This window comes from Zalophus californianus, chromosome 3 (genome assembly GCF_009762305.2).
Source record: "Zalophus californianus isolate mZalCal1 chromosome 3, mZalCal1.pri.v2, whole genome shotgun sequence".
In the NCBI taxonomy this organism is placed as follows: domain Eukaryota; kingdom Metazoa; phylum Chordata; class Mammalia; order Carnivora; family Otariidae; genus Zalophus; species Zalophus californianus.
This window is the reverse complement of record NC_045597.1, coordinates 141,602,865-141,619,280: the sequence shown is the minus strand read 5'-3', so window position 1 is coordinate 141,619,280 and position 16,416 is coordinate 141,602,865. Positions and strand designations below refer to the sequence as shown.

Sequence of the window (16,416 nt, the reverse complement as noted above, 5' to 3'; positions counted from 1 at the left end):
TTGGCTGCTACTTAGATGCAGCTCCTTCCTTGGTGATACTAGACAAGGTGATACAGCACCTGCAGCGTGGGGCATGGTGGGAGGATAGTGGCACATCTCCTTTGGCTTCCCTTAGGTTCCACATTGGATTTTATCATTGAACAGCAGAGAGTTATAGTTCACTATTGCTCAGCAACCATTCCTGTCCCAGGTTGCTAAAACTTGCTGTGTAATCCTCCCTGTCACACCAGCCAGCCCTGAACACGTACACCCAAATGTAGTTCTTGCTTTGCATAGAACTGAACTGTGTGCACATTGGGACTGTGTCCTTGTTTTATGTGGGCCTGTGCCTGGTTCCAAGTATGCACATATTTCAGTTAACATGGTATCATACAACATGAGGATGGCACATAAATACCAAAAATGATGTTTTAGGGATTTCCAGGGATAAGTTGTCATTATCATACTTTATTGAGGGAGGTCAGCACAAAGGACGTGGTCATTCCAAATAAAAACATACATGTGAAAATCCTCTTTCTGCAGAGTGGATACAATGACTCAGTACAGGAGAAATTTATTTCCTCTTTTCAAAGAGGAATAAAACCAGGCAGCTGCTGTTTGGCTAAGTAAACAATTGCTTACTGTAGCTGGGATATACAGCGAAAACTAGCTCGGGGACATTAATGCTAATGAACCTTGATGCCCCTGCTGGGTCTCAGATTTTCAATGATGTCTTCATCTGATACAGTGGACTCATATGCCTGGCTTAAACAAGTAGAATTAGTAGACTTCACGGGAGAGGACGTTAAATAACCACGTCTCTATCCACATTGCCCTCCCACCTGTTATTGATCCTGAAACTTGGGAATCTGAGACTTGTTCCGAAGCCTGGCTCCAGGGAGAGTCCAAATATGGCAGCAGTTGCAGAGCCACATTCCCTGGAGCTTGAGACTCAAGCTAATTTGGTGGTGGTGGACAACACAGTAGGAACTCAGACAACTGTTGATCCTTGTCTTACTGCCAATTCAGAGCCAACTTGCCTGTGGGAGGTATGGGCCCTGGTGAGAGCCAGAAGATGAAGAATGTAACTTGGATGTTATAGAACCCTTTAAAGATTACTTTCCCATTGATTCGTGTGTACTAAAAATCAAATCATAGTCCCCCACATTCATCAATTACATGGCCCATGTGGGTCCCTGTGTTTTACTGTCACATGTACAGGGTTTGGTACTGCCCCAGGGCTCCTAAACGTAGCAACCTCCAGGGTGATTTAATACCCAGGCTTTGGACCTTTACTTCAAGATGTGCCTTTACTGGGCCCCCTTCAACTTACAGTGGATGATTATGAGTTAATTAATCAGATAAATTCATCTCTGCTGATGTGTTAGCAAGTGCATTATCTTTTCTAGGTAATATAGGTGATAAATTCTTAGAAGATGTGGATGATTGTTTATATCTCATTGCTGTTAATAAAATATATGTCTGTTAATAAATATATGTCTTTAAACATATACCCTGGGTATATGGTGGGTCAGTAGCATTACCTCATATGAAGAGCAACATAATTAATTTTAACATGACATTCTAAAATTTTTAAAACTATTTTTAGATGGAAATTGGTATATCCATTTAAAGTACAATGGGAATAGAGAGAGTAGTATTTATCTTTTCTATACATATGCAGACATGTATGCAAATACATGTTTTACTAAGACTGCAATATATTCTTTATTGCTAAAGGTGGAAATGTCAATTCAGAAAATCAGTCCAGTACTTTCCAGTGCAATGGATGTTGGTTCCAGCCTTTCTGAATCAGGGAAGATTTTGAGTAAATACTTGGAACTAGATATGGAAGCTAAGGTAAACTAAATAGGAATTATTATTGTGGTTATGATTTTGTAAATATGACTTCTTTTCTTTATATTCAGTGGCTATAAAACTTAATGCTAGCTCTCTTGAGGGGTGTAATTCTAAATTAATATTGTGGTAAATAATGACTTAAAACTTCTATTATGTGTATCTAAATTATTTATACTTATATGTGCACTTATTAGGGTGTTTGATTTCACTGAAACTTTGTAACCTGGTATTAAACACTCATCTGGCCCCTTTTCCTTGCCTGGGAGATGTCAGCATCTCCTTTTGGGATGCCACAGGATGCAGGGAGAGTGTTTTTCTAAGACTATTTGTGATTTTCTGCTAGAGTAAGTTACAAAAGAAAATTCCCAGAAGCAATATGCATTAATGCAGGATTCCAGGAAGCAAATAAAAAACACAGTCTTGCTGCAAGCCCAATGTTCAGGGACAGAAAATACCCTCCTCTTCCCGGCACTTTCTCTGGCTCCTCCTCACCCCTTTTCCCCTGGGACTTAGGTTCAACTATTCCTGCTAGTAGTAGCTCCACATCTGCACTGAGTCCCAGCCAGCCCCAGCAGATGTTTAGAAAGGTGAGTCTAGCAGCTGTCCCAGCTCACCCAAGTCAGTAGGCAATGGCCTTGTTATTCCATCGGTTCTCAGCCAGAGGACCTCCTTCATGTTTGGGAACTCATAGACAAACTGATTTTTTTTAATGGAATTTTTTTAACTCATTATTTCAAATGTTTAAAATAAAACATATGTATGAATTCAATTTCACTATTTTATTTTAAGAATTGTAGAAGGAGGGAGGAAATGGCACAGGGAGAAACTCCCCTGCTTCCTCCTACCCAGAGTGCTATCTGGAAGCAACACTTGGAAATGAAAATTAGCTTCATTCATTGGAGTACTTGGGAAGCATATTAAATACAAGCAGGGAAGCAATTCCTTCTTGCTGCAAATGACAGTGAAGCTTTTTTCTTTCATTTTTGCTTGATTCCTAGTTCAGTCTCACATAAAATTTTACATGGCTCTTTCTGTGGCAATTGTAGATGTAATGCCTACCATACCAGCTTATCCATTCTCTGTGAGATTTTACCTGCCAGAAATTACACTCAAAAGAAAACCCAGAAGAGCAACCCTGTGGGCTATTCAGATTTCATATAGAACATTTCCCCTACCCTTGTTCAAAAACCTTTCTAGATAGAGATTTAAGTAAGACTGCATAAGTGACATGCCATTTTTTATAAATTAAACAAGGAGTAAACAATTTCTATAAACTTGTCATCTCTTGTGTAACAAAATTAGTTTAAGAATTTGCTAGAGCTATTGTTAAATTTCAAAAAGCAATCCTCATATATAATTGTTAAATGAATTACTCAAAACATTTCTGCCATTTTGTTTTATAACTTTTCATACCAAACAACCTTTCTTCTCTTTGTGACACACACAAAAAATAGAATGCTCCAAATGAAAAGCAGAGCTGGTAGAGTGAGAGAATAATTTGAGATGATTTTCATTTTAAGATTAATTTTTTTTTAAGTTTTGAAAGTTATGCCTTTCTTTCATTGAGGAGAGTTCTGGTACAAGTTCAATTAATAATTGTAATAGATGGATGTACAGAAGGTAATGAAATGTGAATGTTCATGATTCCCCTGTCAGCTTCTGACCCCCTGTGCTTTCCTTTCATAGGAGACAGCACATGAATTAGAAGCAGCTGCAAAACTTATGACAGAGAAAAATGAATTTGAACCTGACGAAGTGGCATTGCTTTCTTCTAAAGCTGAATGGCTAGAGGAAGAATTAAAAATACTTGGCCAAAGCATCGGCTCCAGGTCACAAGTCCTGCAAACTTATGTGGCATTTCTAAAGTCCTCAGAAGAGGTATGGTGCCCATGTGCTGACCTTCTTCAGCAAGGTGGTCTCTGCCCTTCTTCCTACTTTCTCTGGGGTAGAAGCCCTGCTGGGTGGTCCTGTATCCTCCGCTCCCATGCGTGTACTCACTTACTGGCCCTTTATTCTCCAAGGCACCATACAAGGACTCAAAGAGTAGGTTGTTTTCCTAAAAAATAATTCAAGTGTTGGGTGTAGATATATTCACAAATAAGCAAGGTGGTTGTGTTGGAATGCTTTTTACTGTGGCCCACAAGCATTTATAATATCCTAAACAGAGAACAAAATTATTTAAAAATAAGTCATCTTCCACCATGAATCTCTTTGAATACCCAACAATTACTTCGATTCATTTAAAATACATACACAGAATCAGAAATTATGGGCTTTTGGGTCATCTCAGATCTCTCTTGTTTGATGCCTTTTAACAAGTCTACCTCGGAGAGCTTCTTCTGAGGCACTATTTTGACAGGGTTGTACTAGAGAATCTGTGAAATTCCCTCCTGTGGACTACGGTTCCATCTCTCAGAGGTCCCAGTCTCTGGGAGATGGTATCAGTAATGGAAAAGGGCTAGGGTGCCACCTAGGAGCATGCACACTCTGCTGCTCTCAGGGAGGCGGGCACTGGCCTAGTGGGAGGTAGAGCCCACGCGGTCCACTCCGGGGTAAAGCCAACCAAAGTTAGGGAGCATGCTCGAATTTTTCTCTCCCCCACCCTCCCACTGCTGAGTAAACAGGGGCGTTGGTTTGGCCTGGTATTGGGAATTGTCCCCCCACCAGCCCACCAGTGTCCTGCCTAAGCACATCTCCTCTGTCAGCTCTCGTTCCATAATGTTCTGAATTCTCGCCCCTCGGGAGGAAGGCCATGCCCAGTCCCAGCAAATCTCAGGTAACCACTGCCCCTGTTCCATGTCTTTACTCTGCCTTTTGTCACCTAAACTTTTATTTAGTTTTTCTTGGCCCTGAACCCTTATGGTTTGGGAAAGGTATTGCAATTGACAGGATTATCCTGTTGAACATTTTTATTCGGAAATTGAAATGGTGGAGAAGGTACAAAGAAATGCTGTTTTCTTTGTCTTCATTGCCAAAAATGCACCTGCTTGGCTTCTAGTTCAGAATCTACTTCCATGGTCGGCTCTGGCCTTTGGGTCCAAGAGCCTCTCTAGGGCTGAACCTTAGCTTTGCAAGAAACACTTTCTCAGAAGAACCTCACATCCTTCCACCCTCCCTGCGTTCACTAAATCTGTTTTGCTCCCTGGTAGAGGCTTCTGTCCTTCTCATCTTGGCTGTACTCTCAGTCTGTCACCCTCTGACCCTCTCGGGCTTTCCTTCTTTCTTCACCAGCTTTGGTTATTCATTTCCAGCCCACTCCATCCCGTCATCACCCTGCCGTCCACCCTGACTCTCCCTGCCAATTCCCAATACCAGGCCAAACCAACGCCCCTGTTTACTCAGCTTTCAGACACTCCTACGGAAAATCATACAGTTGTGCTGATTGGCACTGTTACAGTGTATGGGTCTCTGCCTCTGCCGGGATCCCCGTACACTCCCTTGTTGGCGCCCATTCAGTAGTGATTCTCAAACATCTTACCCCAGTTTCCATCCCTAAATCTCAGCCAAGGCCCTTTCCTTGTATGTGACTGACACATATGACACAATAAAACATTGGCCTCCTTCGATTTCCAAGCATATTGACACATGGCATCCCCCAGTTGCCAATAACGTGAAGCCTTTATTTGTGCCCAACATGAATCAGCCGTCAGTCCCTCCCTGCACACTCCTATGCCCTTCAGAATCGAGCTTCAACTAGATCCATCCTCCACTTGTTCAAATCTGCTTTTTCCGTTGCTTCCTTCTTGTGGGTTTACAGCCATAGCCGATGGTGTTATCCTCACCAAGGCTGCCGCTCTGTTGTTGTCCTTCCCTTCGCACCTGCGCTCTCCGAACGGGAAGATGACACTTCTCGCCTCTGACTGCCTGTCCTCCCCAAGCCTCACCCCGCTGCCTCTAGTGTATTCCCCCTTCAGTCCTGCCATTTACCACCCTTTCCCTCCATTGACATTGTCCTGGTAAGCTACTTTGCTAGTTGACAAATGAGATGCTGTATTTTCAGTCCTCATCCCTGTTAATCTCTCTGCCACATTTAACTTCTTGCTCTCACCTCCTGTGACTTTTTAAAAGGCAGATTTGTTGAAGTACAATTTACATAGGATAAAATTCCCCTGTTTTAGAGTGTGAGGATTTTTAGTGTATTTATAGAACTGTGCAGGCATCACTACACTCCAGTGTTAGTATATTTCCATCACCCCAAATAGGGGCCTGCTGCATACTTTTAGTCAATCCTGGCTTCCACCCTGCAACTTCAGGCAAGCACGGAAGTGCTTTCTGTCTCTGTAGATTTACCTTATTTGGATATCAACTTAAGTGGCATCATCTTGTCTACTTCTTTATCTGTTCCTTCTCCTTTCTCCTCATTTAGTTTTCTGTTTCTCGAGTGTGGTGAGTCAGGGAGCTCTCACTTGTGCTCTCCTTTGGACGTGCTATACACTTTCTATACAAAATCCACCCCTGCCTGTGGTTTTAATACACTAATAACTCAAAAATGGTTCCTCAGCCCCCTCTCTTCCAAGCCCCAGACCAATGCTTTCAACTTCCAGTCATACTAATTCCTTATATATCCTGTAGGCTCATAAAGCTCAACAAAACACAACCAATTATCTGTTTTTCAAATGTGTTTTTCTTCTGTGTCTTGGCATTGCATTAATGACCCCATCAGTTTTCAGAAGTCCCATGTAGAAGCTTCAGAGTCTTTTCCAAGACCTCTGTCAGTGAGCACTTGTTTTGTATGAGGCCCCATTCTTTTCGTTCCTGATTTCATTTATTTATTTAAAGATTTTATTCACTTATTTGAAAGTGAGAGAGAGAGCGCAAGCAGCGGGGAGGGGTAGAGGGGGGAAGGAGAAGCAGACTCCGGGGAGGCTGAGGCAGTCTCAATCCCAGGACCCTGGGATCATGACCTGAGCCGAAGGCAGATGTGTAACCAGGTGTCCTCATTCCTGTTTTCATTTAATCCTTATAACACCTTTATGTTTAGTTACTATTATTCCTCTTTTACAAATAAGGGAAACTGAGATTCTAAGAAGTTAGGGTATCCAAGATCAAACAGCTAGTAAATGTCAAAGCTGAAGTTTAATCCCTAGCCTCCTCCCTTTGGTCTTTTCCTGTATCGAAGGCCATGCTATCCCTGTTTATCTATAGGGACAACCTAAAAGATTTCTGAATTCCCCTTCCCCTCCACCTGAACCATCACTTCCTCAGTTCAAGCCCTCACCATCTCTTGCTCAGCTTAAAGAAGTTGTCTTCCAGGGCACCTGGGTGGCTCAGTCGGTTAAGCCACTGCCTTCACCTCAGGTCATGATCCTGGAGTCCCGGGATCGAGTCCCGCATCGGGCTCCCTGCTCGGCAGGGAGTCTGCTTCTCCCTCTGACCCTCCCCTCTCTCGTGTTCTCTCTCTCTATCTCATTCTCTCTCTCAAATAAATAAATAAATCTTTAAAAAAAAAAAAAGAAGTTGTCTTCTGCCTGTTCTGCTTCCTGTAATTATCCGCTTCACGCCTTCCAAAAAAATGGTCATTCTAAAGCAAATCTGATAATGTTACCTCTTGACATTCAGGTAATATGACAAATGTAATTTGTGAAACAAATTATAAATGACTTTTTTTCAAATTATAAATAACTTTTACTAAAAATGGGTGATGGGTATTAAAGAGGGCACGTATTGAATGGAGCACTGGGTGTTATACACAAACAAGGAATCATGGAACACTACATCAAAAACTAATGATGTAATGTATGGTGATTAACATAACATAATAAAATTTTTAAAAAATGGATGAAGTATTGAAGTTTATCATTAATTCCCTTAAAGCATAAACTAGTACAGATTCAAGGGAATTCCCATAAATGGCATCATTCTCACTTGCATTCGTTTCTTTGAGCCATGGAAAAAGAGGATGAATTAAAATTTATGTTTTGAGAGTTGCCCATAACCGACAGCCCATCAAATTGACACCCCAGCCTGTAGCGTACAACCCCATAGAAGTGCTGATAGTTGTCATGCTGATTCTGAACCATTGTGACAGATATCAGTTGTTTCAAACTAATGAGAATCTGTCACATCATGTTGGTTAGAGTAGAAAACAAGTTGAAACCTTCTGGCCAGCTTTATCCAGCACCGTGATTCTTCTAGCTTCTTTCTTAACCACTCAGCTCGTGCAACCTGAACTTCACTCACACTACGATCTTTTATGGCACTCTGAACCAGCCAGTGTTTTCACACTTGTGCCTTCACACTTGTTAACCCTTCCGTCTGGGATCCCCTTCTACTGCCTCTTACCCTGGAAAATTCTGAAAGACACAGGTCAAAGGTCACTTCCTTTGGGTAGTTCTTCCTTATTTATTCCATGTAGAGTTGGTGGTCCCTCCTCAGTGGGCCCATAACATTGTGTGTATACTTGTCTTTGTGTTACGATAATTTGCTTATGGTTCTCTTCTTTCCCAACGAACTATCTTTGGGAACCCAAGAAAATGAATCCTTAATTCTTACCAGGGAAACTTAGGAGCCTCCATGGAGGAGGTAGCCATTTCACTAGTTTATGAAGGATAAGTAGAAAATTAAGGAAAGCTCATTCTAGGCTGAGGAAACAAGCATCAGCAAAACAGAAGCATGAATAAATGTAAAATGGGAAATGAGGATAGAACTTCTGTTTCTGAGCACCATTTGCAGGCCCACCTATTAAATGCATTTAAATGATGAATGATGTTAATATATTTAAAATATGGTGACTAACCATTGCCTGAAATTTCTCACCTTGTTTAGATTGCTTTTGGTAGTTGTGAGCTCTTTGAGTCTTGTTCTGTTGGCCGTTAAATATTACTCAAAATGCATAAAACCTTGTGTCAGAATTTTTCTGTTTCTACATTACCCAATTACATGTTAATCTATAGTTCTACAGGCACATTTTATTTTATATAAGCTCTGATCAAAGAGTGATTTAAAATAATCTAGTACTGCTAGCATTGGTTAGGAAATGAAAAAATATAGTTTTAGGCAGGCGAAGTAATGTACCTCAGTAAGATAAGCCTATGGAGGCAGCTTAATATTAATACTTGCACAGAAAATTAGTAATTGTTTGTACTTTTTTTTCTGGTTTATCACTGATTAGAAGGAAATTGTGATTAATAATTATAAATAATTTTTCACTGGCTTACGTTTCTTTCCTTCTGATTTGTATTCCCTCATGTGTGTGTGTGTGTGTGTGTGTGTGTGCGCACATGTGTATGTATCTTCCTTCTGAATTATAAAACTCAGCTTTAAAGGGACCCACACTGGTCTTTGACACAAATAGTCCCCAGTTGCAAAACATGCACATATGTAATACATAAATATGGTTTTGGCTATGGTAACTCGGTCTTATGGGTAACAAACTTGTCAGCTTAATTTGCTACCGAGGGGTAATCCTATCTGTCAACAACCTAAATAGATTTTCGTGTCTTTTCACTTAATTGACAATATTCAATAATAACTTAAAGAATTCTGAAATGTAGTTTCTGTTTAATTTTTATATAGGCTTTTACTAGAATCTACTGCTATTTTTCTTTAAAAATGTTTTTAAGTGTTCTTAATTCTCATTTATATTCTCTTTTTTTTTCTTTTTCTTTTAGGTACAGGAGCAGTGTCAGAGCCTAAAGGAGTTTTACCAAACTGAAATCCTGCAAAAGCAAGAGGATGATGCTGAAGCCAAGCATCGGTCTGACTCAGCTGAGAAGCAATGGCAGCTATTTTTGAAGAGGAGTTTTTTAACTCAAGACCTAGGGCTTGAGTGCCTTAATTTAATAAATATGGTAAGAATGACATTAAATGTTTTACACCTTCTGCAAGGATACCTTGTCAAAGTCAAAACCATAAATTCAAAAGTCCATCTGTTTGCTAATCAGCTTGCTGGTTTAGGAAGTTGTTTTTGGTTTTATTATTATTTTTTATTTTTTTTCAGCTTTATTCAACCTAGAACAGTCCTAAAGCTGAGCATTTATATGCTTATTTGGTCTTAGACCTCCTATTCATTTCTAGTGAAGACTATTTTAACTATTAAGAAGAAAGAGTGACTATAATTCAAATACAACATTGCCATTATTACATAGAGACCTCAGTAGAAGTCCATCCGAAAGTTGTATTATTTTGAGAGCGTGCAACAAGGTTCTTACAAAAATTCCAGGGGTTAAAGACAACATCTAGGGTCAATCATCATTTTGAGGAATTTCTTACCATAGCAGATCTTTTCATAGTAAAACTCCATTATATTTAGAAATGTACTTCAAAATTTTAGTTGTCGAGTTGTATCTGTAAAATACTAGAATCTTTATATCAACCTCTGACCCATATAAAGTTCTCTACAGAGTTTTTTAAAAATGGCTAATCCATCTCTCCTTTAATACCTCAAGTATCTTCCTAATGAAACTGCTCATTTTGTTTTTACAAAATTCCAGCTACTAGAAACCTTTTTTTTTTTTTTTTTTTTAATGTTAAGCCAAATCTGTCTTCATATCTCTTTCTAACCCTCTGTAGCTACACAGGGGGAAAAAGTGTTCATATTTCATTCTTCTCACACATGAAAGTCCTTCAAACACTGAAAATAGTTGCTATGTCTAATCTGGGTTTTTCCAGTAGCTAACCACATAGAAATCCTTTCTATCATTTATGAGATAGCTTCGTTTCTCTTTCCATCCTAATTCTCCCTCCCAGAATTTTCTATGGTTTGTCAAAATCATTCATAAAATGTAACCAAAAAGTGAGGTCCAACTTCAACACAAAGTACAAGAAAGTGGACATCATTCTTTACTAAGGAGACCTAGATTATCCTAACATTTTTAGCAATAATTTCACTTTGCTGGCTCATATTAGGCTTGTGATCAAATAAAATTCCTCTTACATTTTCATTGTAATTCCTACCAAGCTACTTATCTCCCATCTTATATTGGTCAGGCATTTATCTTTTACATACAAATGCAGGCCTTTATATTTATTCCTATTTAATGTCATTTTGTTAGTCTTCACCCATGATTCCATCTTGTTAAAATAATTCTGAATCTGCTCTCTATGGCATTAGCCATTTTTCTGAATTTAATTCTATACATTTTATAAGTAGGCCTTCTGTGGCTGCAAGTAGATTTTTAATAAAAGTGTCTAGGGGCAAGTCGACTTCCCAATCCATTAAGCCATCACTTGATTAACCCGTTTATTAAATGGTCATGGACACTTCCAACAGTACTTCATTTTGACCACTAATTCACAACTTTTTTCCTAAGTCTGTCATGAGAGAGATAGCACAAAGGAGTGCCTACCTACCAATTATCCTATCAATTACGTAAGTATAATCTGGCATAAATCAGGTTGACTCCTTGTGATCAAGGAATTTTTTCCAAAGTGCTCACAAACTACTTGATCCAGGATAAACTTATTTGCACTGATTTTCAGTGTAAGGCTTACCAATCTGTAAATGATGTAGACCATCCTTTTCCCCCTTGTAAAAATCAGGGCATTTTCCTTTCTCTAACTTTCTGGGCCTTCTCTTATTTTATGTCGATTTGCAAAGATAACTGACATCTGCAATTTTCCCAATACTCTGAAATGTGATGAGTCTCAGTCTGGAGTCTGAATTCATTTGGAAGAGTTAGGTTCTATAACTATTCTCATCCACTTTGAGCTACAATTTTCTCTTTTTTTGTGATTTTTTTTATTATCATGTTCAGTTAGCCAACATATAGTACATCATTAGTTTTGGATGTAGTGTTCAATAATTCATTGGTTGCATGTGCAATTTTCTCTTTATCTTCTCTCTCCACTTTTACTGTTTGAAGACTATTCTTATTAAATCTATGAGGAAACAAAATAAGTATAAATAGTGCTAATTTATCTAAAGCTATTCTTAAGCATCAGAGAAAACTTACTAAGCAATTTGCCCATGTTCTTATGTTATACAAGTGCTTTATTGTAAAAACTAATTAAGTTATTTTTCATTTGGAACATTTAGAACACGTATTATCTATCTATCATCTTTTACATTTTTACTCGGTCTCTTGATTATGTACTTCTCTAATTTGTATTCACAAGGGAATTCAAATATTTGCAAACTACATTTTTATATCTATCCTTTTTATTACTAACTTCATTTCAGAAATTTATTTTTCAGTTCTGAAATTTCCAGTTGGATCTTTTTTTATTAGATTTCAATTGCCAGTGAAATTCTCTCTCTTGTCCTCTCTCCATCTCTCCTGTACTTTCTTGACCATATTAATCATGGGTATTTTAAATGTTTGTTGGCTAATTCCAATATCTGGGCCTGGAGTTTTTCTGTTGTCTACTTTTCTCTTGGTTTCCAATCATGTAGTCCTGTGTTGGCAGGACCCATGAATCAAATCTATCAAATCTCAGACCTTATGTATAAAACACATGCTTTACCCTGAGGTCCTTACCACTTTCATATAATAAATTCCTCCTTATTGATAAGAATTAAGATCCACATAATAGTTAACTTTATTGGTTCAGTGACATTCTGAGATAAGAAATTATTGGTAAAGCAAGTAAAACACATTTTTAATCCTCTTCATATTTTTTAGACCATTAGGCTTTTAAACAAACATTATTGTTGAAATGTGGTAACCAGTTTCATTGTTAAAAGGGAAGAAGGCCAACCGGCATTTTCCACTGAGTGTTTTGCTCTTGATTGGGTTGCTGTGGCGCATCTTTTCAAGCTTGAAACTGAAAAATTTTCAGTTCATCTAAAAAAATCATCAAGATCAGAGAAATTGATTTAGGTGAGAAATCTGGCAGACATCTTGATGAAAGTGCCAATTTACTAATTTATAGTGGTGAATATCAAAGATGCTATCCAGGATACTGCCTTCCTGTTATCAACGTATCTAGAAAACAAAACACACCATTAAGTGTGCCTGAATTCAAATGGAAATAGTACCCTATTAGATAAGATTATGACAAATTTTTCCATGCCCCTACACAGAAGTAGGATGAGTATTATGTTTACTAACTAGACCTTAGACAAATTATTTAATCTTCCTCAGTGGTCAAAATTTTAAGTCTGCCAAGTACATCATCACTCTTCTTGAATCCTGCTAGCTAGACAGCAACAAATACTACTGTGCTCTTCCTTTTCCAGACCTCATTCAAATCATGCCCTATGGATTGTGCTTGATGCTGATATGCTGCAATTTCCAAGTTTACATTAAATTATATGTTATATTTTGACTAATAGTTACTTAATAGTATGTGAAAGATACCTTAACTTTATAGCATAGGTAAAAAATACTATCTGGAGTGGGTTTTGCTGAAGTTGTCTAGTATCTTTTATGATATATTAGAATCCTATTAACCATAATTGCAGCATATATCATTTTATTTCTGAACCCCCAAATTCATGGGAGGAAATCTCATTTAGGACCTGCAATTATATTCTTTTGTAATTAATCAGTACTTTATTATGTCTAAATTGATATAAAAATATAAATATGAAATACTGATGTCCTTTAAAATAATTTAAAAACAAGATGGAGTTTTAAAATATTGTTGCATATTTATGACACTATCTTCTGACTACAGTTTAAAAGATCCCTTGACTTTTAGATACCTAGCTGTAATTGCAATTATAGACAACCATGCATATTTGCTCCTTAGAAATTTAAGGGTTCTAGACTGTTGAATCACAGATCTGTACCTCTGAAACAAATAATGCAATATATGTTAAGAAAAAAAAAAGAAGAAGATAGCAGGAGGGGAAGAATGAAGGGGGTGGAAATCGGAGGGGGAGACGAACCATGAGAGACGATGGACTCTGAAAAACAAACAGTTCTAGAGGGGAGGGGGGTGGGGGCATGGGTTAGCCTGGCAATGGGTATTAAAGAGGGCACGTTCTGCGTGGAGCACTGGGTGTTAATGCACAAACGATGAATTGTGGAACACTACTTCAAATCTAATGATGTGTAATGTATGGTGATTAACATAACAATAAAAAATTTAAAGAAATTTAAGGATTTATTGAGAAAGGCTGGCCATCAAAGTAAAAACCATTCTTTTGTCAACCAAATATTCAAATACCACATTTTTTATGTGCAAACATAAAAAAAACACTAGGTCTTATGCTTTACTTCTCTTATCCTTCTGCCTCCAGTTGAATTTCCCCTTGTTTAAAAACAGTGTCTAAAGGTTTTCCAATCAGTCAACCAGAACATATAGAAGTTGGGAAAAGGGCTCTGCATTTAGATATTGTGATTCTGGTGCATAATTGAGATACAAATATAGAGATATATAGACGTATACATTTCAGTTCTCACAAAAGGGAGTAACTTCAAGCACAGTTCACAAGAAAAATTTAAAATAATCATAGTATATACAATAGGATAGTTTAAAGAGAAAAACAGACCCCTCATATTCCTGATACTAAGATTTTGACACATTCTGATGAGTGTGTTAAAATTAAAGGTGGACTACACTTCAAAACTTATGCATTAAAATAATCTTGACTTCAACATTTCTGGATCCTGGTGCTCATTCTAACACCCCTTAAGCCCTAGGAAATAACCAGACCCTGGCCAGGGGTGTGAGGGTGGGGACTCAAACACCACTGGGATTTTGAAGAACTCAGGACCTGGTGTCCAAGCATAGAATATAGGTTCTGAGAGCCCCACTGTGCCTTCACACAGGCATTCCAGACTTGTCCTGATATCAGAACCATGCTCTGCGTTGGCTATGATCAGGTGTTTGCCTTCTAAAATAGTGTATGCAAAAATGCTGTGTCTCTTGGGAAAGAAAAGCCATTATATGGATTATTAATTTAACAGGCAAAAAGGGATGAAATATTAAATGCGAAAAGTGAAGTGCACTTTATGGAGAACACTATGGAAAGCCAGAAGGCAGAAAGAGAAGAACTCAGCCACCTTCGGATGACATGGCAACTTAAAGCCATTGCAAGCAAGCCTGTGAAACAGCAGTGGGGAGCATTCAAAGAACAACTTAGAAAGGTACAGGAACATGCAGTGGATATTATTAAGTCTTAAAAACGAATGAAATTCTGACATATACTGTAGCATAGAAGAGACTTTAAAACATCATGCTAAGTGAAATAAGCCAGTCACAAAAGAGTAAATGTTGTATGATCCCACTTACATGAGGTACCGAGAGTCAAGTTCATAAAGAGAGAAAGCAGAATAGAGGTTACCAGGGCTGAGGGAAGAAGGGATGGGAGTTACTGGTAAATGGGTACAGAGTTTAGTTTGGGATGATAAAAAGTTTTGGAGGTAGATGGTGGCGGTGGGTACACACTAATGTGAATGTCCTAATTCCACCAAACTGCACAGTTAACAATTAGTTAGAATGGTAAATTTTGTTATGTATATTTTACCATAATAAAGCCAGAACCAAGTAAAGGAAACACAGGGCCTGCACTTTTGTTCACTGGTGATTTAGAACCTCGAACTCACTTGAGGTAGTGAGTGTTTTCATGGGGATGGAAAAGTTCGATGACATACTAGTCATCGCTGGAATGGTCGTTATGTATTTGCTGGTGGTATCAAAGAAAACAAACTCATGACTATCTAATGTTTATTTCAGACTACTTACAACTTGCAACTTCTTCAGGAAGCACTTATGCCTGTGTCTGCTCTTGACCTTGGAGGGAGCCTCCAGACCATTTTAGGTCTACAGAAAAAATGGAACGAAAAGAAGCCTCAGCTCCAGGTGAAGAAACAGACTGATAGACTTGGGTGAACGGGAAAAAAATAAAAAACTGAGGCTTTCAGAGGGGAAGGGGGTGGAGGATTGGGTTAGCCTGGTGATGGGTATTAAAGAGGGCACGTACTGCATGGAGCACTGGGTGTTATACACAAACAATGAGTCATGGAACACTACATCCATAACTAATGATGTACTGTATGGTGACTAACATAACATAATAAAATAAAAAAATAAATAAAACATAAAATGGATTGCCATATGACTTAGCAGTTGTACTCTTGGGCATTTATCTCAGAGAAATGAAAACTTACATACTAAATACTATGTACACAAATGTTTATAGCAGCTTTATTCAAAATAGCCCCCAACTAGTAACTACCCAAGATGTCCTTCAACAGGGAATGTTTAAACTAATGATTAAACTAAACAGCCATGTCATGGAATACTACACAGCAATAAAAGGCATGAATGATTTATATACACAAGAGCCTGGATGAATCTCAAGGGAATTGGCTGAAAGAAAACAGCCACTCCCAAATGTTGTTTATTGTGTGATTCATTTATATAATGTTCTTGAAACAACAAAACTTGAGAGATGGAGAACTGGTGTCAGAAGTTAGGGATGGTTAGGGGAGGAAATCATTATAAAGGGAGCCATGTGGTGATTGAATAGTCCCTTATCTTGATTGTGGTTGTGGTTACATTAAGCTACACATGTGATAAAATTGCATAGGACTACACATATACACAGACACACAGACACACACACAAGTGCATGTGTAATTGGAGAAATCCAAAACAACTCTGTGGATTGTACGAATGTCAGCTTCCTGGTTTTTATCTTGTTATACAAGATGTTAACTTTGGGGAAGAGAAGACTAGAGAAAA

The 16,416-nt window shown here is 38.3% G+C and overlaps 1 protein-coding gene across 3 annotated transcripts in view; it reads left to right on the top strand.

The window, feature by feature from the left end:
* Nucleotides 1-16,416, top strand: part of CCDC141 (coiled-coil domain containing 141) — a 204,292-nt gene that overhangs the window by 141,369 nt on the left and 46,507 nt on the right. For all 3 annotated transcript variants that reach the window (XM_027590871.2, XM_027590872.2, XM_027590870.2), the window contains 5 exons: nt 1,720-1,839; nt 3,526-3,717; nt 9,450-9,629; nt 14,637-14,816; nt 15,406-15,531. In XM_027590871.2, coding sequence (XP_027446672.1) covers nt 1,720-1,839; nt 3,526-3,717; nt 9,450-9,629; nt 14,637-14,816; nt 15,406-15,531 — 798 coding nt within the window. The remainder of the gene's footprint in view (nt 1-1,719; nt 1,840-3,525; nt 3,718-9,449; nt 9,630-14,636; nt 14,817-15,405; nt 15,532-16,416) is intronic.